The sequence below is a fragment of the Temnothorax longispinosus genome, chromosome 8, assembly GCF_030848805.1.
Source record: "Temnothorax longispinosus isolate EJ_2023e chromosome 8, Tlon_JGU_v1, whole genome shotgun sequence".
In the NCBI taxonomy this organism is placed as follows: Eukaryota; Metazoa; Arthropoda; class Insecta; order Hymenoptera; family Formicidae; genus Temnothorax; species Temnothorax longispinosus.
Window position 1 is genome coordinate 3,929,222 of NC_092365.1, and position 22,092 is coordinate 3,951,313.

The 22,092-nt window shown below is 34.0% G+C and overlaps 3 protein-coding genes across 9 annotated transcripts; all 3 read right to left on the minus strand.

Moving 5' to 3' along the window:
- Positions 1–5,578: 5,578 nt before the first annotated feature.
- Spg11 (spatacsin) lies at positions 5,579–13,610 on the minus strand. Of its 2 annotated transcripts, XM_071785108.1 has the most exons (23): positions 13,477–13,610; positions 12,804–13,138; positions 12,349–12,515; positions 11,911–12,267; positions 11,013–11,819; positions 10,773–10,945; positions 10,418–10,695; positions 10,179–10,346; positions 9,892–10,116; positions 9,620–9,811; positions 9,432–9,551; positions 9,178–9,352; positions 8,861–9,084; positions 8,620–8,780; positions 8,226–8,544; positions 7,989–8,154; positions 7,511–7,864; positions 7,271–7,435; positions 7,038–7,186; positions 6,854–6,961; positions 6,481–6,774; positions 6,083–6,402; positions 5,579–5,966 (listed from the first exon to the last, which is right to left on the minus strand). In XM_071785108.1, the coding sequence occupies exons 2-23, from the start codon at positions 13,083–13,085 to the stop codon at positions 5,765–5,767; spliced, it is 5,406 nt and encodes a 1,801-aa protein (XP_071641209.1). In that variant the 5' UTR covers positions 13,086–13,138; positions 13,477–13,610; the 3' UTR covers positions 5,579–5,764. The 2 variants fall into 2 exon arrangements, with proteins under 2 accessions (XP_071641209.1, XP_071641210.1); XM_071785109.1 differs by lacking the exon at positions 13,477–13,610 and having other exon boundaries at positions 7,038–7,180; positions 12,804–13,086.
- A 335-nt stretch (positions 13,611–13,945) lies between these two features.
- On the minus strand, positions 13,946–18,038 carry LOC139817215 (odorant receptor 4-like). 2 transcript variants are annotated; one of them, XR_011733163.1, is made up of 6 exons: positions 17,311–18,038; positions 16,322–16,758; positions 14,788–14,887; positions 14,591–14,701; positions 14,291–14,441; positions 13,946–14,085 (listed from the first exon to the last, which is right to left on the minus strand). XR_011733163.1 is itself a non-coding variant. In XM_071785122.1 (6 exons), the coding sequence occupies exons 1-6, from the start codon at positions 17,770–17,772 to the stop codon at positions 14,032–14,034; spliced, it is 1,320 nt and encodes a 439-aa protein (XP_071641223.1). In that variant the 5' UTR covers positions 17,773–18,014; the 3' UTR covers positions 13,946–14,031. The 2 variants fall into 2 exon arrangements, 1 of the variants encoding a protein (XP_071641223.1); XM_071785122.1 differs by having other exon boundaries at positions 14,291–14,446; positions 17,311–18,014.
- Positions 18,039–18,192: 154 nt separating this feature from the next.
- LOC139817217 (odorant receptor 10-like) lies at positions 18,193–21,717 on the minus strand. Of its 5 annotated transcripts, XM_071785126.1 has the most exons (7): positions 21,301–21,717; positions 20,489–20,925; positions 19,386–19,485; positions 19,180–19,290; positions 18,937–19,092; positions 18,679–18,728; positions 18,298–18,316 (listed from the first exon to the last, which is right to left on the minus strand). In XM_071785126.1, the coding sequence occupies exons 1-7, from the start codon at positions 21,715–21,717 to the stop codon at positions 18,313–18,315; spliced, it is 1,275 nt and encodes a 424-aa protein (XP_071641227.1). In that variant the 3' UTR covers positions 18,298–18,312. The 5 variants fall into 5 exon arrangements, 4 of the variants coding, with proteins under 4 accessions (XP_071641226.1, XP_071641225.1, XP_071641227.1 ...); XM_071785125.1 differs by having other exon boundaries at positions 18,193–18,728; XM_071785124.1 differs by having other exon boundaries at positions 18,193–19,092.
- Between the last annotated feature and the right edge of the window lie 375 nt (positions 21,718–22,092).

Genomic DNA, 22,092 nt, shown 5'->3' on the forward strand with positions numbered 1-22,092 from the left:
TTATACCGCGTGCGTATAGATATTGAAGCGCAAAAATTAAAGTCTTCGTAATTGCTTTATCCTATTTGCGCGGGGTTAGCTCTGATTGGTCTTTCTACTATCAAGTTTAATCACGTCAGAGGCTAACATGAGACGTGTGGGCGAGTGTCTTGGCGGTGATTAAGTTCCACCGCAATTTTTCAAGCCATCTTACAATTATGTGGACAGACGTATCTTGCTTGTGGCCGAGGAAGCTCGCCCGGAGTCCACTGTCCGTCGCATATGTCGCTCAACGAGCTACCTTATCAGGGACTGACATTGCTAACGCGTTGTATCGCACATCGGGGACATGTCGTCATTGAAATTGGACAAGTAATACGTTCTATTCTGGTACATAAGTGACCACGTATAGTCAATCTGCTTATTTCTCTTGGCGATGTGATGCAATAAAATGTAATATTAAGAAATCGATAGCGCGTTCCGAATTGAAGGTGATTTATAGTGCAGATAGTCATTATTCTTAATTACTTTCAAATTTTAAATATTGGACTCGGACATAGTGTGTAAATTGTTGAAAAACAGAGAACAAGGTGTCTAATTTTCGAGGTTTAGATCCACCGTGACGTTTCTAGATCACTTACTGCTTAGTCCGTGATACGAACTAGAGGGTGAGAGAGATTTCATGAAAACTCGAAACGAAACATTTCGATTACGAGTGCAAACCCATCGACGGCGCAATTTATTTACGCGATTTGAATGGTACAATGGCGGACAGTGGGTCCGTACATAAGTACTTAACGTGTTCCCCTGGTGACGCCGTTAACGCGTGTCGAATCGCTCGTAACGTTGACAATATTCGAGCCCCTTTTACCAACGTAAACCTGGGCGGCCGGGAGATGCTATTCCGGATGCGGCATCTCGATATTGTGCTCGAGTGGAGACGAGTGTCGGGTGGGGCTCATCTTTAGTTATGGCGCGTTAGTTACGCAATGCTTACTTCGCGATAAATTATGTCACGATGAAAAAGCGTTCCTGGTGCATCTCCTGTATATAATTTCGCGAGATGTAAACTCGGGAGAAAAATATTCATCTTGGTTCACAAGGTTCCAAGGAGTCTCCTTATCTGCACGTCTGAGAATACAAATTGAATAGAATTCCCAATATGAGATTTAAAAAGTAATATCCAGAGAATTAATTGACTTTTTTTATTGTTGAATATTTATTAATCTTTGAATCGCAAGATATGCACAATCGTACGTAATAATACTACAGATTCGAGAGGGAGAGCGACAAGTTTATTCATCTCACCATATTATACCAGCCGTTCCCTTTGATCGGCTTAACTCCGAAAGCTTAGCGGATCGGCAGTTTTCCCAATAATTAAATTTTATTGATCACGTTTCCACTGCTGTTGAGCTGAAACTGCGCTTGCTGAAAATAACAAAGTAAAGAAAGATATCGATGTCGTTGTATTATTATTACCATTTCTAATATTGGCAGAGAGATATGTAGGGTGCATTAGCATGTATTTTCTCAGGACGGTTTTTTCTCTACTCATTCAACATACCAGTAAAGCCAGAAAGGGTCTGAAGGAGCAAGGGGAGTTGCAAGGGAAGGCTGCGAAGTGTCCTTGCTCGTAATTTCCGGCAGATCAATGAATTACACGATTATTATCATAAGCATATGTCTCGGCGGATTCGCGCATTATCGACGTTCTTTATTAGGGCTCTGCCGTTGCCATGCAAACTGCGAGTTGAACTGCGACGAATTGCCGAGGAACTTGTTTACTCAGGCCGAGCCCGGTCTTCTTTCAATACCGCATCAAGCGGGATGTAATCCCTGGATATATGGCTCTCATTTGTAACTTGTAATCTTCGGCAAAATGCTCGGCATAACTCAGAATTACGCCCCTTTCGTCCGAATGTCCGACCGTAAACGTCGAGAACTGGGTCGTTTTAACGTTTGATATTTCTGTTTAATGTTTGATAATTCTGTAGGATGTGTTTGGCGAGGTAACAATTGGTCGGATATAAAAAATTATTGCAATATGAATGTCGCGATATTATGATCGTCATAATCGGCGTTCAATTGTATCTCGTAATTATCCAGCTTGACAATAATACGAGAATATGTACATTAGTGACTCGTAATGAGTTTGCTCATTTCGATCGAATACAATACCACCACTTTTAATGCGAGAGCACATGAATTAATTATAGCAAAGCGCATCATTAAGCCATCCTTTAGAAACTCGTGCGCGCGCTTATCGCACTTTGTTGCAAAGGTTGAACATCGATATTCAATGGTTGCATCATGAAATTGATATATATATATATATATATATATCGATTACTCGCGTTCGTGGCACGCTGAGTTTAACCCCAGTATCTAAGATGTGGCGTCCGCTTTTTCTTCGCGTCAGTAGTGCTGGCTACGGAAGAATAGCTTGTTTTGCTAAAACACACACTATCGGGACTGTTTCTCCGGGACAAAGCACGTCGGTATAACTGTCATTACAAAAAGAGTATAATTATTAATAATGAAGCTTATTTATTAATTATGTCGTAACCGAAGGTACTTTTGTAATTGCGTGCTATTGACTTCACATCAGATTTTAATATTCAATTAACGTGTCGATAAATGGACGATCTTACGTCATATATATCAAGGCTTGAATATCTTGTACTCGTATCGTATCTAGTTGAATAGAGTCAAATGTCTAAGACTCTCTAATGATGATATTATTAAGCAATCAGCATTTATATTTTCAGATTGCATATCTTAATAGAATTTTTGACACGAACATTTTATTTTTGTAATAACATGTACGGAGGTAGGGGGGAAAAACCGATATATGCAGATTAATTAAACCGTCTATTTTTACGAGAAGAGGTACAACAAAGCGAGAGTAAAATCCGATAGCTAATACTTGATTATGCTCAAACAAGTTACTGTGTGTGCCTCCTTTAATGTAGCAATTTATTATATAATGCATTAAAAATCGCGGATATCGAAAATAAACGGATATCGGTTTGATCCGGTATTATCGGATCTGTTATTATCCTACTTTTACGTATTACGGTGAGGGTAATGCAAAAGGATTCACGAGAGCTATAGGCGTAATCTCGTACCAGGCATTCCGTATGGTAGAGACACGCGACATAGGTGCGTGCATTTTACATGCGCGCGTATGCGCACGATGATCCGTGTGACGATGCGTCTCTTGGCTGATCCCCTACGAAATCAATTATCAATCCATTCCCTTGAAATTACTGTTAATGCCAGCGCCTGTCGGATTATGGGACGCGCGCGAATTTCCAAAAAAGCGCAAAAGTTTTTGGGGACGACGTAAGCGGCTTAGCAGCGCGTGCCTATGCCAGCTGGTCTAATCGATCTATCGAGAACCCATCTCTATACGGGTATCGCACGCAGGAAGCATTAATCCCATAAATATACCGAAATTATACGCGCGGTGAGCGGTCTTTATTCCGGGAAAACGGAGAGGCGTACAGGACAAGATGCCAACGTTACACGTAAATTTTCCCGCGTAGAATAGCCGCGTCTCTCTCTCTTTATGCGCGTCATAGATTGCGTTCGTGCGTTGAATCTCTAATAAGATACAAGCTCAATATACGTAAGGATTTATCTTTATGATATGAGAATGAAACTCTGGTTCCATAAGATCACGAGGCTCTATTTTTTTCGGAAGAAAAAGGAGATGATCGCATTTGGTTGGTTATATTATATTCCAAGAATTTAAAAACGGAGAACTTGAATCGCCAGTGAATAATTAACAATTAGCAAAAGAATTATGTATATTAGCAAATTTTATTGTTCACAAAACACGTTTTGTGTACAATAAAATTTGCCAGTTGGGTCGAACATAATTTTTTTGCTAATTCCAAGAATTTGTTTGACACACAGCGAGCTGTATTTATTATTACAGATTTACTAAATTATATATTAATTAAAAGTTTTATGGAATATTGAGCTAGAATCTTATTATTCTAACATATTAAGTACGTGAAATCGTCGGGTGGAAATATTTTTCAAACAGCAGTGAATTGTAATGCATATCAAAGAAGAAATTTCTTTGACTACGCGTGTTCTCTATCTCCAAAAGGAAATCTCGAATTCTTTAGGCATTGTACTCTTTGATCCTTCCTGAAAAGGTAATACAGAGTAAAATAAAAAAAGGTGTACTAAAAAATTTATGTGTATCACACATAGGAAGGAAATAAAAAAGTCCGCACGCATATTTTATAAAGAATTCTTTGCATTTTTATTTTACGCTATTCTTCCTGTTTATAAACACGTGGTTTTTGCTCTTAAAAAAGCCGACTCATTAAAATGCTAAATGTTAGTGATAAACCTTGGAATCACGTTACGCCGGCATTTAAACTCACCAGCGCAAAATATAGCAGATCTTAAAATGATAAATTGGGTCATTTCCCGTTGACTAAAATAATCGCGCGAAATTACTTTTTTGACGATCTTTTTCGTGTTGTATTTCGTCTCCTCCTCCCCTTCTATCTGCAATGATAAATCTTCATTATAATAGCTTTCTTTTATATAAAAGAGAAGATCAGTTAATTAACTTTTATATTGCTTTATTGTTACATTTAAATTAAAAAATGCTTATATACTTTATACAATATGTCTAAATTAAATCAGTATACGACTTTTTTTATAAACTTCAACAGTTTTCATTAATAATCAATATTTCGTAGAAAAATATTCAGGTTACATTATATCAGTTCTTGCAGTAATGTTATTAATTTAAGATATGATCATGTATATTGTATCTATGAGTGATCAGTACACTGAGAGAAATAATATAACATTAACTAAATATTTCTTTGAATAAATTTTTAAAAACGTTAATGTTTTTGGTTCAACAAAATTATTTTATTGAGTTAACAAAATTAATCATTAATTAAAAAAAAATGATTTTGTATGATACCATTTTCAGAATTCAATTATTTCATTTTGTTCAAATAATAGACGCGTACTTAATTCAATAAAATAAATAATTGGATCAATAAATTGAAAAATCAACAAAATTGTTTTGTTGATTCTACAATATTTTTCCCTCAGTGTACATCTATCATATCGTGATAGCACGTGGGCAGGCAACAAGTTATCATTGTTTCGAATCTTTTGCTGAACAGGCAGTTACAGTTGACACCAACGGTTTTACCTCTTATCACAGCCTAGTTAGAAAGGTTAGAAATATAATAGCGATGACAGATAAATTGCCTTCAAAAGATATAGACGATAGATAAAACGTACGCATCATTATCTGCTAACGTTAAAGGATAGAAGTGAATCGTGTTATCGACGCGTGCTTCTTTCCAGTCTTGTACCTACCCTTGGCTTGAGCAACCCCTATTAAATCGATAAAACCAGTTTACGCGCACAGGGTAACATCCAGTGGTAAATGTAAAATATCAACGTATGATACGATTTCATATATGCAATATAATATGATTTAAATAATATTATTTCTTAATTAGAAAATATTAATTTTCTTTCTAAGCTACTTTCTATTACGATGATGAAATTGCTTTGTTATAGGGTTAATTAAATGAGACTGACATGATATAAAAAATACTGTTTATTGGTAATTATTGCGATATCAATAATAAAACGTTGACAAAAGTATAAATTTATATTGTTTATTATAATAATAAATGAATAGTTTGTGACAGTTTGTCGTCACATTTAAATTTGTGGCGTTTCTTCTCAGATAATAACATCGAATTCCATCGAATGACGAGTAACATCATGAAGCGGTATATCCTTTTTTCCAAATTGTGTCTTTTAAATAGGAGCCCACTATGGGATCGTTGAGTATTTCCTCCACAATATCCTTAAAGCCAAGCTGACTAGCTAGCATGTATTTACATTCGACATCTGATAATTCAGATATTAGCGTTCTCATGTTATCTGTCATGGAATGATTGATACTCTTTTCCAGTCTGTACCTAAAGATGTACATACAATGACAGTATTTAAAAAAAATATTATTTAATTACAAATCATGTAAATTTAAATTTTAAATGAGATATACGCTCTTATATAGGTCGCATATTAAACTTACCTACGTGCACAATCTTGTACAATCGTAGGCGTAAGATTGTTAACTGTCATGAATTCTTTGAGATACTTCGTCTCTCCTTTGAGAATGCAGTGATGATAAATAAGATTAACCCAATCCGCATGATAATTATAAGCGCGGATAACAATAAGAGCTTGAGGGAAGTTTAAAATGTGAGATAATATTCTGTCTAACTCGTCGCTTTTCAAATTCAGCAGACACTCTGCTTGTTGATTTTGTGGTATTGCGTTCAGCAGTGAAATTTGAAGCGCGACAAGTTGGGCTTGATGCGAGCACCGGCTAGCAAGATTCAGTTTCTTATCCTAAAAGTAAAATACATTAGTTTTCATGGCAATTTCTCTACTCGAAAGATGCATACGTTTTAATTTAATTTTTTTTACCTGTAAATAATATTGAGTAGCATGAGTAAAGTTAGTTACAGCTAATTGCAATTGTTTGTGGACGTTATCATTTCGAGTTAATTTTATTTCTACCGGAATACCAGTTATGCCTTTTCTGCATTCTTTTAATATGTCAGATATTAATTTTGCAATTACTTCTTTCGCTTCATTTTCCCACATGAGTGCGATTTCGTAATATAAGCGGAAATGAAGCGCCACTAGAGTAAAAAGCTCCTTATCTTCTGGACATTGACGCTTCAAGAATTCCAGCAATGCCATTTTTAAGCCCGGAACCTGTTCAATTGAAACATGAGTGTTTTTTAAAGTAAAAAGGAAGAGTTTATTCAATATCGTATTATACGAGCAAAGATACCTTATCCAAGCCTTGTCCCAACAAAGACTCGAATTGATCGTTTTCTTTCAAGATTTGGAATACGTAATTCATCTCGGTAAATCGCCCAACACCAGTTACAAGGCGTACCTAGCAATATGGAAAAAAATGTAAATAAATTTTTAAAATTGCAGTAATTGATTAAATATGGAATTAATAAATGTACCAGTAGCGCCCAGTATTTTAAGATTTGTAACATATTCGCGAGACTCTGACACTTTCGTAATACTGAGGCTATTCCTTCCATGTTACAGGAAGCCGTGAAACAATCGTGGGATCTTATCAATAATTCCACTATTGTTTTCAATCCTGAAACTATAACGCAATAAACAGAAATATATATAATATATTAATTATCATATTTTTAAAATAATATAATAAAGAAAATATGTAAATTACCATTTTTTTTTTCATCGTGAGTACTAATGTATCTTCCCAGCAATGATTGTGCTGTCTTCAACAATTTTAAGCCTAATAACGAGATATCGCTGCACAGTTCCATTATTAAATGAAAGTGCGAATTCAAGGAATAACTCCACATAAAAATCAAATCTTCCTGACCATCTGTTGGGATATTATTATGTTTGATATTAAGATAATTATTCGAAGTAAAAAATAAGAGATTTTTTTCATAATTACCTTCTATGGCACAATTTATGTGCATTGTAATATTATCGGCCAGGAATATTGCCACGTCTTCCGTCTTAATTTTGTAAGATATTATTATGTCGTTAGCAGTCTCCAATTTATTTTCAATGTTACTTTCTATAATCTCCTGTAAGAACTTTATCGGATCTTTTAGCACTAACAGTGATTGATATGTCTTCCCTAAACGCGTAGCAAGTTTATAATATGAAACAATTCTAAAGCATATCTCATTTCCATGTGTAAGAATTTCCGATAATCTTTCTAAAGTTGAAATACACTCCATCTGGAGATGGCTGATTGTTGTATCGTTTGTTTTGTTAGCTTCGATCGACGAAATGGTGTTTACTGTAAAAAAAATAAAGTATATTAAGATATAAAAACATTGAAGAATATTTTTAGATAGATAGAAGGTAGAAGTGTAGAAATATTAATATATATATCAATGTGTGTTAAAAATCGTGAGACATACAGGATGACGATGAAGAAAATCTCTGCAGACCGCGTTTACGCAAAGTGCCATATTTTTGTTGCTTCTGATTCCTTTCTTCCAAAAGACTCTTTTGCTGCGAAGTTAAGTTCGCTGGTGAAATTTCACCCTCTGCTAAGCTTAAACACAACATCAATATTTGCAGATCCTATAAAAAAAATAATACTTTTAAATTTAATAGTATACCTATAAATCTTAAAATAAAAGAATGCTATTTACCTTATGATTATAATTAAAAATTACGCTTATTCGTAAGGCAATATCCAACTTGCGCAGATCAAGTAATTTATTTATTAGATTTTCTACAGCATTTTTTTCATTTTCGTCTATCAAGGAGCAAGTCACTTGTAACTTATCCAAACCAGATAATAACTCCGTTTTTAATTTATTAAAAGTATAATTATTGTAGTCGAACTCTATATTTTCAGGTCCAGCTAAAATACACGATTTCCACATTGCCATCTCTAAAGTATCGATAATTTGTTGCTCGATTTCGGTATTTTTCAAAGTCTCATAAGCCAATTTCAAAACTTCATATCTAGAAAAAATAATTGATTACTTATTTAGTAATAGAACTACATTGCGTTATATATTTACCGTTATATTTATTTACCTTTCTTTGTGCGATACAACTTTCTCGGCATGTTCGACAAAAAATTCAACCGCTACTTGAGGCGGAACGTTATATTTATTAAAATCCTGAGCACATTGCGTCCAGAAGGTAGAATTTACTTGACCATCTCCATTTATTGATTGTTTGAAAGTATTTCGAGCCTGAAAATAATATTATATTCATAGAAAAAATGTATAGTAATATAGTGTTCGACTTCTTGATCAATTTTGAAAGATACTACTTGTGCTAATATGATCTCGGATGCATTTAACCCGGCGCAGCATGCTAATTCCAAGGCAGTGCTGTAATTTTCGATTGCTGTTAAATCGTCGATGCATCTTTGAATTTCCGTGTCAAAATTATATGCGTTATCGATTAGAGTAATTGCTCTGAAATTTAATGTCACGCTAGTTTTCTGCAGAATTTTTGTTATATCCAACAAACGTTGAAAATCCGGTACAGCACCTGCAATAACAATTTTCACAAGTTACTGCAACTGTATTTAGTAGGACAGATTAATATTTAAAAAATTGCATATACTCATTTCACATATTTTACCTGGTAAATCTGCTGAAAAATTACACTTTATTAACGCTTCAAGAAACTTTACTCGTAATGGCGTACTTCGAAAGCCGTAGCCGAGTGCCGTAACAATGCATTGGATTGCAACAACTGCGACCCAATACAAGTTTTTTAAATACGTAAAATGGACACTATCCCAATCCATAATTTTCTAAAAAAGATAAAAGGCCGTGTGAGCTGTGTGAGCTAGCTAGTATATTGGAGTTGTTTCATTGTAATTCTGTACGTACATTGCTTTTAAGTGAGGAACATTGCGACTTAAACTCTATTAAATGCCGTTGATTTTCCTTGAATTCGCCATAACTGATTGCTTGCATCAAAAACTCGAAGAATGAATTCAAAATACTATCCTGCAAGACATCAGTACTAATTACAATGAAGAATCTTCGACCATCGCTGTTATATTAATTGAACTTACAGGCATGAAAATTTTGTAAGCCCGATTGACTGTGTTAATATAACCGTATCGAACCATTTTATTTAGTAATTCCGATACTTTATCGGAAGGCCATATTTGTTGCTCAAGACATTCCGTGTAATCAAGAAGTATGTCCTCTCTTCCTGTCGATATTACCATCCAACAATAGCAATATGCTGCTACAGACGACGGCTATAAACACGAAATTTTTAAGTCGCATAATGAACGATAAAACCTGATTAGTTCTAATATCAATCAAAATAAAGTAACACCTCGTAACACGTAGCTAAGACAGTCAATATAGGCCTTAGATTTGAGCGAGACGCATTAATTAATGCTCCGGGTGGGTCTTGACTTTGATGACAGTTTAATATAGTCAACCATAAGTTATTATCTGAAGAAGTCGAGGTGCAACTGTTGGAAATATCTTTGGCACTAGTTGTATCAGTTGCATCTATCTCAGTTTCTGATATGGTTGAGGTGGATACTGGTGATTCCTGGAGAATGACTTTGTTTACGTACAAAAACTAAAATTATCAACAAGCAATAACAATCTTACATTTTCTTTCACTCCAACTTTATGCTGCCTTGATGATGATTGTCTGTCGTGAAATTTCATCTTCTGTTTGTTATATGGTTGAGATTTGTTAAGTTTATCATTGTTTAAACACGTTAGCAGGTGTTCCCGTATGTTTGCGTTATTAAACAATCTGGTGTTTTCCAGCATCTAGTACGTGATTGATTCGTGTTTTATTTTTATAGGCCTTATTTTAATCAGCTTTATATTTCGAAACGTACCTGGGTTTTAGGATAAGCGAATATATGACAGACTGCAATGAATTCGAACCACAGGTCATGATCTGCTAAATATTTCGGCAACGTATCGGGTAGCGCATAGTTGTGAACACGTGCAAAGCGTACGATGATGTCCCATAATTTCAATGCTTCGACAAATTGCGTGTTATCGCACATGAAAGGTTTATCCAATAAATGTTTTTGAAAGCTTTGTTCAAGATACGATATCACAGACTTTAAATCAGTTTGGTTCTTATACACTACATTTTCTAATAAGCTCCCTGTATAATAAAGAATGTCATTTAAAATACTTTTCCATGCCGATATCATCATATATCAATTACATAAGCTACATTACCTATGGAGATGTTTAGTTGCTCTTGTACGTATTTTGCCACAGTAACGTGTAATCGTAAATTGCTCGAGTCGATTCTCAGCAACTCGATGAACGCAATGCAGCTACACACGATATCAGACTTATCTAAGTTTCTCAAAGCGAGAACGTGCGCATATAAGGCCGCTTTGAATTTCCTAAAATTATTTGAGTTGTTGACGTTAATGACGATAAAATGAATATTAACATCGCAAATATACGAACCTATGGGAGGATACATTTCCAAGTAATTTCGCTTGAGCGTGTGTTAAACTGTGCACAGCCATATTCGGTCTGCCTTCTTTCAGATAATAACCGTACGTTAGCGTTTCCTGATACCCGTATTTTCTGATCAGATTTTCGTTCGTGAAAGTAGGCAAGGGTTCATTTTTGAAGCGCCACTTGAATAAGAATTTCGAATTCAAATTTCTATAGCCGTCCAATAAGTCGTATACTGTAATATCATCTTTTTCACTTTGATCCTCGATGATACATTGCAGCCTCGGCATATGTGCAAGCGTGGACTGAAGAACTTCTTGGGAAATAACACGCGTGTCAATTTTTAAAACAGTCTTGTTCGTAAATATATCTCTTATTAGTGTATTTCTCCCTGAAGGGTTTGCTTCATTACACAACGCGCTCCGCGTCTGCCATAATCGTAAAAATATTAATGTCAAGTTTACTAAATAATTCGCTTTGAGATAAGCATTAAAATCATCGGAAATATAATCAATCGATTCTACGATTCCATGTAGTAACGCATCTTCGTAGTTATCTCGAGCGTTACACATATCGGTTAAAGCATTAAATAATTTTTTGACTTTTAAATTGTCTTCCTCAGTATGACAGTTTTGCGAGCAGTGTGCAAGGCACAGTTGTTGATCGATGCTTTGCAAAAATTCTGATTTATCGATATTGCAGGAAGCTAAAGATAATATTGTACTAAGTTCTTCCAGCGTAATACCACAGCCGAAAGAACGATTTAATATTAATTTCAAGTCGTCCTTTTCTTCTTTTGTATAAATGCCATATCTAAAACAATAAATTTCAACACTTTCTCTGTGATTTATCATTACACCAGCAAAGAAAAATTTAAATACACATAAAACAGTTGTATACGTACCTACATAAATAATTTTTGGTTAGATGTTTTACGAGGTCACTAGCATTTGAGGAATCTATATAATCGACCATATCGGGTGTAATATCTAAATTCGCAAATAACGATTTCAAATGTTGATCAATTTTATCTGAGATCTCGAGAACGTCTGGATTATATTTTGTATCAATCCATATTCTTAGAGCATTAATTTTATTATTAGATAATAAGTAATCCCACAAAATATTATTTGACACGTTTCCCAATATCTCTGGGTTATTCAAAGAAAAATATAATTCGGTTCGTAAGGCTTGTTCAATATTCTGTGGTAGTTTCATTATATCATCTATACATATACAAGAACTTAATCCACTTTGGATTCTAAAATAAGAAGATAATTTGTTAATATATTTTTTTTTTCTATTACGTGATATGTATGTATTTTCTATTTTCACAACTTACTTGCACTTTTCATCATGTTGCTTAATAGATTTGGTAATGTTCCATGCCGTGACATGTTCAGTCTTAAATCCATCGACATTTATCATATATTCACACAAATAGTCTCTTAAGACTGGATCCTTGCTTTTTATAGAAACAGCAAAAATATGTTCCACAGGATCCTTTCCCTGTAAAAAAAAATTCTTATCTGTTTAAAATATAAATCTGTATAAATATAATAAAATAAGTGAAACACGATGATACAATCAATTTAGAGAGAAAAACGCTATTTATGGTAAAAAGTATACGTAATTTACACATTATTATTAGGCTACTAGGAACCAGTCCGGACTGTAAATGGCGTTTTTCTAAACTGTCTAAATTGACTGTATAAATATATTATTCTTTTAACCATCACTTCAAACTTTGTTAATTATAATCTATCTTGGAAAAAAATATTAATATATATGACGTACCATATTTTTTAAAATATGTGAAGCTCTATAAACCTGCTTCTTGCTTAATAATTCATTGACCCAATTTTCTACTTCTTTGTTGAAATATATACATGCCTGCTCTACAGTACAATTTCTTCTGTACGCAAGGCATTTATGAGCTAGTTTTATATGAGTTCCCTTGGCAGAGGCTTCTCTCACAAGTTCTCTGTCTCTCAGTGTACGCCAGCCAGACCATATTGCAGCTGATTCTCCAGTTAGACACTCCACAGGAATACCACCAACCGCATTTTTTTCAGACATTTTGCGATAGTAATATTTATAACGCAATTTTCACACCAATTCATTAACGTACTCTGACATTTTAATACAATTAGAAATCTTGTCTAGTAAATATTAAAAAAATTGTACTAGGAGAAATTAGGGCATTTTTACATTTCCACAACATATCCAATTTCTGTCAAAAATACTTTGTTCGTAAATTGTATACTGTATTATTAAATTATATCCATTATATTACCAGTATATACGTACACTGCTTGTTTCTCTCGTTTTAGGTATATAAATTTTGTGTAAGATCGGATATTACAAAAGTATATAAATCTTTGTTACACGAGGTAAATTTGCAGTATAATAGATAGGTTAGGAAAAATAAAAACAACAGCTGCGAAAACTGGAGTCGCCGATACATTACATTTTTTACACTCTCATAGAAACGATCACAATAATTATTTATTTACACGAGTTATATATTTTTATTTGGAATATTAATTATATTTTGGTCATATTTTGTTGCTTGGAAAACACTATACTGTGTCAGTTTGTGCCTCTCTGACAGCATGCAGTAATTTAACCAGCAATCGGTAAAAATCACCAGCAATCAGCTGACTATCACCCTATCACCACATGATTTCGTATTGAACAAATGTAAAATAGCAATATTAGCAATATTAAATTTTTATATTAAATTTTTTAAACACATATATGCGATATATAAAATCAATACGATATCATATCGTATCATATATTGAACGCTGTTTAATCAATGAACTAAAAGATACGATAAAATTGTGGTAAAATTAATTATATACATGTTTAGAAGAGGAAAAGTTTGTGGAAGAATTAATTTTTCCAGAAATCGATTATTTTACTAAGATGCTCACGTTTGATCTATGAGGATTCTATTATAAAGGAGAGAGACATCGTTGATATTATCCTTTCAGGCACTTGCCATAGCATATTCCCATATTCACACTACTAACGTTCGAAGAAAACTTAAATATGCCAGACTTGTTTTGAGTACCTAATAAAAAGTTATATTAAAATAATACATATTACTTTTTCCGAGACTTTCTCGTAATTTAGCTTATCAACTGCGGTCTCTTATAAGGGCATATACAGAAAAAATAAAAGCGCTTTCAAATAATTTTGGAATATCGATTATTTATTTCTTTTAAATTTTCTGTCGTCAGATTAATTTCGCGCAAATGCCTCGTATAATCCCTTACATTTCCGAATGTCGCCAGTGATAAATCTATCATTCTGCCAGCGCTGATCTTTATGGGATGGCTGGACATAGCGATCACTAAAACTAGACTACGAATTGACTTTGCCGGCAGCTGGTACCAATTTATCATGAAGCACCTCCTTCCAATCTGGCTGCTCTGAAACGTCAAATCGTTGAAAAATGTTCCACATGTCCTGAATTTCACTCATTTTTCACTACAGCAGCTCCATGTTTACGAAAATCAAATAATTAAACGTTACAAAATTTAAATGCTTTTAATATATATTAAGTCTAAATATACCTTCTCCACGAGTTGTTCTCCAATGTAACATAGTATATACATATTGAAGCAGAATGAAACAAAGAGCAGAAAGTAAGTCGTTAGTCCTACTGTATCACTATCTTGCCAGTCCTATTAAAAGTTAGTAGCAATTTAATCTAAGTTAAGATTTAAAGAAAAGTTGGCTTTCTTTTTTTAATATACATATTAGAGCGTACCACTATGCAGTAATATTCGGGCAAACACATTGTGAATATGGAACTGGCGAATTCCAGTAAACACACTTCCTGTAGAATTTCTTCTACGGCGGCGGAAAATCTGAAACAGACCGCTATTACTTGCACGTGAAGTCGATTTTTACATGGAAAAAAAGGGTTAGCTACTGTAGCAAATTTAGTTGTAAAATAGGAACAATTAATATTTTTTGCAGCGAGTGATATAATTTATAGGAATAGTAGCAAAACCTTTTGTTAAAGTTAAAGCTCTTGCTGCAAAAAATGTCAGTTATTTTACAACTAAATTTGCTACGGTATATAGCTAATCCTTTCTTTCCGTGTATGAACTTCTCATTCTTTGCATTGTCAAATAGCTCTATATAAGGTATGTAATAAAGATAAAAAAAAGAGTTTTGTCATTTTGCGATTTGGGCGTAAAGAATATTTTATAATTGTATTTAATAAGAATATGTGTGTGTATGTGTGCATACATAATACAGTAATATTTAATATAAGAAAAAAATTTTATTACGCATTATTTGTTCAAAGATGCTGAGTCGGATCTAGATTAAACGAGTGAACGCAAACAAATATATGAATGAACAACTTGTTTCAACTTGCTAAATGTGAACAAATGTTGCTATACTACCAGTTCACATTCAAGCAAATATTGTTCGTTTATGTTTGTTCGCGCTCGCTTGCATAGTCTGGATTCGGCTTTATATACCAAGAAGTATATGTATATATGCATTCGTTGAGAATATAAGCGCATGCTCGTGACCTGCGCATAATCCGTAGGAATGTAACTGCACCGCCCACTGAAATGTATTGGAGGATCCGTTAAAGGCACTTGTTGCATTTACCCGCCCTTTATACGTTGTTCAAGTCGTGATGAAAAATTATATACTATATTATAAAATGGAAAATTCATATCCAAAAAGAAAAAATTCTAGTTATTAACACTCAAAATAATTTTTTGGAATAAAATAAAAAATTTTCCATTTTATAATTTTTTTATTTTATTCAAAAAAGTTTTGTGTTAATAACTATAATTTTTTCTTGAAATATACTCTAAAATATAGTTTTTTATAGAAAAAATTTTTAGATTTTTTTAGAAGAGAGTTCGAATTCCATCAGTAATATTCAAATAAAAATAGGGTAAACATGGAAATGTACGTGATATAAATAATGTAAAGATAGAGATAACAATTTTCCAAAGTTTTCCAAAATTTTTTCGCGAATTTTTAAAAATTTTGAAGAACCTTAGGAATGCTATTAGAAAATGTTATAACTTAAATTGATTTTAGTTAAAATCAAATAATTAATTAGCGATTTGTAACAAAAATATAAAATTGAGGCATTCTTATTTTCAGGCTCTTATTTTTTATATTTATTTACTAGGATACTTTTTAAAATATAATAAGAATTAAAAAAAAACTCTTGGAAGAAACACACACACACATCGAAACTCTATTAATTATATTGAAATTTTGAATACATGGTATTAATTTCACAAAAATGTATGTAACTGTGTTACCTTAATATTCGAACATGACTTTGCACGATGAGAGCAATTCGTTGATTAACGTCCGACAATTGCTCGAAGTTTTTGCCACGCGAAAGATCCTCAAGTCGAGACATGATCACCTCGATCTGACCACACGCATGAGTGGCGAATATTGCTGCCAATCCGCACGATCCGGCCGTCACTGAATACATGGTGTATCCGCACACGCAGTGAGCCAGATACACTATTTCGTATATTGGACTTGCTTGCGTCTTAAAAAACTTACTGTAAGTCGGATACACGAGTGGTCTAATAGTTTGGTTGTTGACTATGTGTTCGGTGCAGAACGGTAGAATTGTATGATAAATAAAACCAGCGATGTACATGGAAGTCGCGGCGATCATAGACAGTCTACGACCGGTGGTGGCGTACTTCAGCATCAATTCGCGATCGGAGCTGAATTTTGCCTGCCAATATTACAAACAATTGTATTTATCAAAAGAGATAAGCGACAAAAAAATCATTATTTATCACTAAAATTATAAGATGGATAGAATCATTCGAAAACGAGATTTGTTTTGTGAACATGGAAAATTATACACGCAGACTTGGAATAATTAGATCTAAATTTTGTCAATGCATAAAACGCGGTTTTAAATCTTGTTGCAATAATTCATTCAATTAAAGAAATTATTTACGGAAAAAATCATATTTTTGATATTGCAACACTAGCGTATTCTGTTGCAACGCTAGATCTGCGCGCTCAATCCGTATTCGCATAAGCAACACAGTAAAAATTACATTCAAGAATATGAAATAAGTGACCGTTTATATAAAGTCGAAAGACTTGCTCAAAAATATGGGATTACTTCAAAATCAAGATTACATTAGTCATTTTCTCGTCGCGCATTTTTTTGTACTCGCGTTGCAAGAAAAAGAAATGAGTCGCCACTTGTCATCATTACGCTGAAAATTTTCTGTTGACTGCGTAACGCACTTTACATATTGACAACACCGACCTGCCACCAGTCACTCTTCACGTGCTCGATGCAGCGTAATATTTTGGGTCGACGTATCGCGAGAACGCAATACTTCATCATCGCGGTAGTGCAGAAGCCCAGCAACCCGAAGAGTTTCAGCCTTATGTTGAGGTCCTTCTGGTCGAAGATCATGTGCAGAACGCAAGGCACTATCGCGAAAGCTAACGCAAGATTACATAGTACGATCGAGATCTTGTATGCATGTCGTCCGATTCCGCGAATCGCGACAGGCCAGATGCCGATTGAGCCGAGGATCCAATTACCGGGCTTGAAGATATATCGTATGTCCTGCTGATAACTGACGTTCGGCGACACCACATGCTTATCCTGTGAGCTTTCCATGTTCGCAATGACAGGTTCTGTTAAAGACTGCATCGGGTGAACGCGCGGCATTGATTGCAAGGTCGCTGGACATGCGCTTGCGCTCTTGTTACGGGGCATCCTTCTGCTTGCTGATAGTCTGACATATGCGTGTGATTAACAGAAGGGTAGTTGTGCGATGCGTATCTTACGTCCCGGTGGTTTTAGATCGAAAAGATATACTTCTCCCGCGTTTCACTTAAATTATCCTTTAATCGGCAATTTGAGAAATCAGAGAAGTTAAGATAAGAAGGAAATTAACATATTTGTAATTTAACATTTTCTATTTAACTGTCTAAGTAAAATTATTCGTTAGCGCGCATTATATAAAAAATAAAAAGTTGAAATTATTTGGTGATACATTAGATACATTGTAGGTGGTTCAATGACAAGAATTATAATAAGGTAAGGAAAGTGCAGAGACGCGCATATTTGATATAGAGATGTAATGTTTTATTCGATAAATAATATCATATTATTATAGATTTTATGTACGAAGATTTTTTATGTTGAATTGATAAATTAAATCAAATTTAAAATAATTTTTTTCTATCTCTGCCACATAATTTCATATATTTATTAATGTACGTAGGAAACTTAGATATGTCACGCTAGTTTTCATTACCTAAAAAAAGTATCTGAAGTAGAATATTCTTTTTGCTTTCTAATTTATTTTTTTACAATTCTCATAATGATATCTGTTGCTTCAGTTATTTTATACGAATGATGATTGAATAACTAGAGATATGAATTAATTTTTCACAAAATATTGTATATGTATACCGCAAGTTTTATTTTAAATGTTGAAATAGAATTGAAGTCATAACGTATAAATGTCATGTATAATCATTGATTTTAATGGAATGGTTCGACATCGTGATTATCAATATAAGAGCTATACTAATATTCTATGTTGAATAGTTTAATTAGATCAAATTTAAAATATTTCTAAACATATGTGTGTTACATAATTATAATCATATTTACATCACTAACGTCCGTAGGAAGCTCAAATACGCCACGCTAGTTTTCAATACCTAAAAAAATTTTATTAAAATATGGCATTTTTTAGCTGTAATTTAGTTTTTTACAATTTTTAGAATGAAAATTATTGCTACATTTATTATACAACATTATCAAATAATTCTGGAGATATTAATTTTTTTAGAATTATTGAGTTTTAAAATTGAAGGTAGAATAAAAGATATAAGATACAAGATGGGCTAAAATTAATAAATGCCTCACATTTCCAAAAGTCGTTAATGATAAATCTACCATTCTACCAGCACTGAATTTTATAGGATGGCTGGCCATCGCGATTATCAATATAAGACTGCGAGTTGATTTTGGCGATAGTTGATACCAATTAATCATGTAGCATATTGATCCAATCTGACTGCTCTGCAAAACCAGTCACGAATGATTATCCAATTATTAGCGCTATCGAAATTAAAATGTGGTACCTATATATGAAAAATAAAGACGTACCTTTTCCATGAGGACCTCGCCGATATAGCATAATATGAAAATATTAAAGCAGAATGACACGAAAAGCAGAAAATAAGTCGCAAGACCTATTCTATCGTCCGCTTTCCAATCCTATCAAATTTTAAATAGAAAGTGTAATTTTACATATACTATTTTATTAAAAGTTGTGTCAAATTTTTCTTTTCTTTTAATATATGTTAACACACCACTATACAGTAGTATTCGAGCAGACATATTGTACATACGGAACTACTGAACTCTACTAAACACACTTCCTGCAAAACTTCCTCTACCACAGACGCAAACCTGAAATAAGTCCCTTTAGTTTATATAAGAAAATTTGAATGCATTACTTCATTTATTCCATTCTGCTATTATTCTAACTATAAATAATATAATAATATAATAAATAATAAATAATATAATATAATAAGTACGTGTTTTAAAGTCGGTATATGGTGCAAATAGATAGGACATATAACAGGCCGATATACATATAATACGCATGCTTATGATCTGCGCATTGTCTGACGCGCAGTAGCACCGCCTATGGACGGAGGTTGGTTGAGATCACCTGTTGCATTTACCTTCTTATCACGGAAAGAACAGTGCTGAAGTATCTAAAAATTTAGCTAGGTACAGATCTGAAAATAATTTTGTTGCACCATCAAAATAATTATAGTAGGTCGTTGAAGTATGATGATAATACTGTAAAAAATTTTGACATTTTAGCAATCAGCTTGAATGTTCTACATAATTATTTTGAAGGTCCAATAAAAATATTTTCAAATCTGTATCTAGCTAAATTTTTAGATACTTCAGTAAAATTGTTCTTTCCATGTATTATATTCATGTAGTATATAGTACGATGAAATAATAATAATTAATTAAACAAATTATATGAACGGAATTAATGCAGTAATATTAACAAATTGAAATTATTCTCTTACTAAATTAATTATATGTATAATTGAGTTGTAGACTCGAACAAATTTGTGTGCCATTAGTATAATTCAAAAAATTTTTTATTTGCAATTTAAGCTGAAAATAATTAAATTTTCTAATTGTAACTTTTAATTTTTCCATATCGATAAATTATCGCCAAATTTTAGAAAAACATGTGAATCGTAAAGGTCGATGCAGACACAGCCGTGCCGTATCCGTACCGTGCACGAAACAGAAACATCAGACAAGGATACCTATTGTCTCCATCCTTGTCTAATGTTGTTTCTATCCTTGTCTAATGTTAACGATACGGATACGGTACGGGTACGGCACGGCTGTGTCTGAATCGACCCTAATACATTACCTTATTACTCGTACGTGATTTTTCACGATGGCAGCGATTCGGTGATGAACATTCGGGTTTTGTTCGAATCTTTCACCAGCTAAGAGATCTTCTAGTCGTGATACAAGTATTTGGATTTGGCCACATGCATGAGTGGCGAACAAGGCGGCCAATCCGCAGGCACCGGCTGTCACCGAGTATATGGTGTATCCGCACATGCAATGAGCCACATACACGATTTCATATACTGGGCTAATTTGTGACTGGCTAAATTTACTATAGGTCGGATACACGAGCGGTCTGATAGTTTGATTGTTGACTTTGTGTTCGGTACAGAAGGGCAGAATTAAGTGATAAATGATGCCAGCGGTGTACATGAAAGATGCGCCAATTATCGTCAGATTGCGACCGGTGGCAGCGTACTTCAGCATCAATTCGCGATCGGATCTGAATGTCACCTGTCACAGTGTTGCTAGTGACTTTTATTTATCGATATATGATAAATCAGCACTTATCAATTTTGCAATCTAATTTTCCTTCTCAGAATTTTAAGCCTTAGCTACACAACGCGGAACAAAGATTAATTAATCGTGCATTTTGATTGGTATTATCATATTAAATATAATTGTAAATTAAATATAAAAATATCTTTATTATTATAATTACACAAAATATATGCGCACTTCTTGAACAGTGAGATCACAAAGTCGAATTAATTTATATGATCAAGATTATTTCAATCATGTTCTATTTATTCAAATTATTTGTTTTTTTAATACCTTATAACGAATGTCACACATTAACACGATATGTCAGTTACTAGCAACACCGACCTGCCACCAATCGCTCTTCACATATTCGATGCAACGATGTATCTTAGGGCGACGTATCACGAAGATGCAGTACTTTGTCATCGCGGTAAGGCAGAAAGCCAGCAGTCCGAAGAGCTTCAGCCTTAAGATGATGTCCCTTTCATCATAGACGATATGTAGAGCGCAGGGCACTATCGCGAAGCTCAACGCGAGATTAAAGACCGCGATCGCGATCTTGGACACGTGCTGTCCAATGCCACGTATCGCGACTGGCCAAATGCCGAGCGAGCCCAGAATCCAGTTGTTCAACTTGAAGACATATTGAATGTCTCGCTGATAACTGGAGTTCTGCGATGTCGCGGACCTATCGCGTATACTGGACATGGTTGCGGTGACAGATTTCGCCGAAGACTGCAAGAACAGGCGGATGCGCGGCATTGATTGCAAGGTCGCGGGACGTGCGCTTGCGCTGACATTGCAGGTATACCTTTTTGCGATGCCAGTCAATGATAGCCTGACAGATCGTGTACACGCTATTAATCGTGCAGAACATATTTTACATCTCGGCAATTCTAAATCGAAGGAGCACTTTTGCCGTTCTAAATTTTTCCGATTTTGGTGATGTTCATTTCTACCAATGTAGATTGACTTTAATCTCGGTTTAACTTACTCTTTATCTTTTTCTAATTCTTAGAACTAGAAAAAGATGAAAAGTAAATTGTGAACCGAGATTAAAGTTAATCTGCATTGATAAAAAAAGATATTAATCGGTTATTTAAGAAATCAAACAGGTTGGGTAAAATTTAGAAAATT

Excerpts from the sequence above, each read along its gene's own strand:
- Spg11 (XM_071785108.1), bottom strand. The coding sequence starts at position 13,085 with ATGTCTGAAAAAAATGCGGTTGGTGGTATTCCTGTGGAGTGTCTAACT. Across the intron at positions 8,545-8,619 it reads GTTGTATCGCACAAAGAAAG|ATATGAAGTTTTGAAATTGG; the intron begins GTAAATAAATAT and ends TATTTTTTCTAG. Across the intron at positions 7,187-7,270 it reads TCACGATGAAAAAAAAAATG|TTTCAGGATTGAAAACAATA; the intron begins GTAATTTACATA and ends ATTGCGTTATAG.
- LOC139817215 (XM_071785122.1), bottom strand. The coding sequence starts at position 17,772 with ATGCCCCGTAACAAGAGCGCAAGCGCATGTCCAGCGACCTTGCAATCA. Across the intron at positions 16,759-17,310 it reads TGAAGAGTGACTGGTGGCAG|GCAAAATTCAGCTCCGATCG; the intron begins GTCGGTGTTGTC and ends TAATATTGGCAG. Across the intron at positions 14,888-16,321 it reads AGTCATGTTCGAATATTAAG|ATTTTCCGCCGCCGTAGAAG; the intron begins GTAACACAGTTA and ends GGTCTGTTTCAG.
- LOC139817217 (XM_071785124.1), bottom strand. The coding sequence starts at position 21,717 with ATGCCGCGCATCCGCCTGTTCTTGCAGTCTTCGGCGAAATCTGTCACC. Across the intron at positions 19,486-20,488 it reads AATCACGTACGAGTAATAAG|GTTTGCGTCTGTGGTAGAGG; the intron begins GTAATGTATTAG and ends GACTTATTTCAG. Across the intron at positions 19,093-19,179 it reads GCGAGGTCCTCATGGAAAAG|AGCAGTCAGATTGGATCAAT; the intron begins GTACGTCTTTAT and ends CTGGTTTTGCAG.